This window comes from Eretmochelys imbricata, chromosome 1 (assembly GCF_965152235.1).
Source record: "Eretmochelys imbricata isolate rEreImb1 chromosome 1, rEreImb1.hap1, whole genome shotgun sequence".
Lineage (NCBI taxonomy): Eukaryota > Metazoa > Chordata > Testudines > Cheloniidae > Eretmochelys > Eretmochelys imbricata.
This window is the reverse complement of record NC_135572.1, coordinates 6,958,327-6,961,368: the sequence shown is the minus strand read 5'-3', so window position 1 is coordinate 6,961,368 and position 3,042 is coordinate 6,958,327. Positions and strand designations below refer to the sequence as shown.

Here is a 3,042-nt window from a genome sequence, read left to right as displayed (position 1 = left end):
GCATCTGGACATGGCCACTGGTTACTGGGGTAGATGGACTACAAGTCTGATCCAGTCTGATTAATTTGTTCCATGTAAATCCAACAGTATGTTTTTGCTTATCTACCTTGAGCTCTGGGAGTCTGGAGATGTGCACTGAGAGCAGAATGATTTCTTGCTAAACATCATCTAATCTCCTCTTATTTTTCTTTTAGGAAGGACATTTCAGAATTCCTCGCACACACCCAGTACATTATGTCAGCTGTCAATGACACCAAATTAAAATCTGTAATATTCCTTCTCCCCGGGCTACCCGGTCATAGAGACGCACATCTCTGGATTTCTATCCCCTTCTGCTTCATGTATGTTATTTCAATAGTAGGAAATTCAGTCATTCTGTTTATTGTAAAAACAGATCCAAGCGTCCATGAGCCCATGTACATTTTCCTTTCGATGTTGGCCATCACAGACCTTGGCATATCCATAACCACCATACCGACGATACTGGGCATATACTTGTTTAACTCTAGGGAGATCAGCCTCGATGCCTGTTTAGCCCAGCTCTTCTTCATCCACTTGTTTCAATACATTGAATCCTCTGTGCTGTTGTTGATGGCCTTTGACCGCTTCATTGCGATCCATAACCCACTGAGATATGCTTCCATCTTAACCCCACCGAGAATAGGCAAGATGGGACTGGTGTCTGTGCTAAGAGCGATGGTCCTAATACTCCCATTTCCCTTTCTCCTGAAACGGTTCCAATACTGTCGAGCAAATGTCCTTTCCCATTCCTACTGTGTGCACCGGGAAGTCATGACGATGGCTTGTTCGGATATCACAGTCAACAGGATCTATGGGTTGTTTACTAAACTCTTCCAGATGGGGCTGGACTCGCTGCTCATCTTCCTCTCTTATGTGATGATCCTCAAAACGGTGCTGAGCATCGCGTCCTACGACGAGTGCCTGAGGGCTCTGAACACCTGCATCTCCCACCTCTGCGCCCTCCTGCTCTTCTACACACCAGAGATCAGCTTGTCTATGATACGCAGGTTTGGGAAGGGCTCTTATCCCTTACTTCAGATTCTCCTGGGATACATGTCCTTGCTTCTCCCACCACTGATGAACCCAATTGTGTACAGCATGAAAAGCAAACACCTTCGTGTGAGGATAATCAGGGTGTTCATGAAGTGAAGGGTGTTACGAATTATACCTGATAGGACACGCACACAACTGCTGCAAATTATACCTGGTAGGACACGCACACAAATGCTATGAATTACACCTGGTAGGACACGCACACAAATGCTGCCAATTATACCTGATAGGTGACGCACACAAATGCTGAGAATTAGACCTGATAGGTCACGCACAGTTCGAATCTAGGCTGAGGCACATAAACAAAGTCCACAACTGCAGAGTTCCCAAAAAACACCAAGTTTATTACGCTCAAGTTTGGTGCCCCCCTGCTAGCCAGGAGGGGACCCCGAATACAGATTATACAAAGGTTATACACTTTTAACAAAGCATGTTGCCCTCATGCATCGGAAACCTTAGCCAATAAACAAACCCTTTTCTTATCTACCACCTATCCCTGCTTGGTGCATTCCTTGTGCTAAACCAGTATGTTAATTACACAGCATGGTCCTAAAGCCATGCATCAGTAACTTTTATTATCAGGATGGGAGGCTTCACATCAAAGGCCAGGAGATAGGGAGTTAGAGACTGACAAAAAACAGATACTGGGAGTCAAGGCAGGCTGGAGACAAGGGGGAGGATTTTCACAGGGATGCAGTGTCTAAGGAACACTCCTCCTGGTGCATGATGTGCTTGCTTTTAGACAATGGTGGGCCCCAAACCAACATGGAGTCACATGTGCTAACTTTTCCTTAACAAGGGTCAGTTCACCACCTGACTCCTGTGGCATGTGTTAGGATATAGACATTCAGGCCTGCCTGTAAAGGCCTATACTTTAAGAATTTAGGTGTATGTTTATCATTTAACTAGTTATAGAGATATAAAGGAAAGAATCTGTGTAAGGGTCTTCTCTCACTGTGACAGTCTGAGTCCCTGTTCTTAGGCTAATGCCTTTGGCCAAGCAGCAGAGGCAGCCATAAGCTGGGAAGCGAACGGTCACATCCTCACTTTCCAAATTAGTCATACTGAAATAAGAAAATCTGGGGCTGTTAGGAATGTGACCCAATCTATCACCTCCAGAGAAAGGGAAGAGCCTAGAAGATGTAAAAGGAAATTTAGTTTGATAGGTTTCTGTCTGGTAAGAACTCACTTATCAATAGACGCAGCTGGGAAACCCTTATGTCTTTATAGATGTCGTTGTGAAATCCTCAGTTCTGCATTGTTTTGTCATTATAAATCCCACTTTGCTATATTTATTTGCATGGTTTCTGTCTGGTTCTGTGATTGTTTCTGTCTGCTGTATAATTAATTTTGCTGGGTGTAAACTAATTAAGGTGGTGGGATATAATTGGTTAAAAAATTATGTTACAATATGCTAGGATTGGTTAGGTAAATTTCAGTAGAAGGATTGGTTAAGGTATAGCTGAGTATTTTACTATGTAAATTAGGGGCAAACAGGAAGTAAGTTGGGATTCAAAATAAGGAAAAAGGAACTTGTATTTAAGTTTGCTGGAAGTTCACCCCAATAAACATTGAATTGTTTGCACCTTTGGACTTTGGGTTTTGTTGCTCTCTGTTCATGCAAAAAGGACCAGGGATGTGGGAGAGTGAAGCAATAAGCTCTCTAACAACATGGGAGACGAAAAACATGGGCTACCTATTCCATCCTGGACCCATACATCCAAGATGACATGATCTCCACTCCGTAGAGAAGGTCTAAGACTGGTGAGGGGGGACAGGGCACTGCGGGAGGGAGACCAAGGCAGGCAGCAGCACTTACAAAGTGACTGTTCCTGGAGAGCCAGGGGATTGGTGGGATTGGTGGCTGATCCGACCTCACGATTCTTGTCGATACAGTCAATAAGGAGAAGGGACGTGGATGCTGTTTCCCATTAGACTTGGTCTGTCCCTGTCCCGTCTCTGATTAAA

At 44.2% G+C, this 3,042-nt stretch overlaps 1 protein-coding gene across 1 annotated transcript; it reads left to right on the top strand.

Annotated features, from left to right (window-relative positions):
* Positions 1-234: 234 nt before the first annotated feature.
* LOC144279074 (olfactory receptor 51G2-like) lies at positions 235-1,170 on the top strand. Its single transcript, XM_077840515.1, has one exon. It carries the CDS (start codon positions 235-237, stop codon positions 1,168-1,170), a length of 936 nt encoding a protein of 311 aa, XP_077696641.1.
* Positions 1,171-3,042: the final 1,872 nt, after the last annotated feature.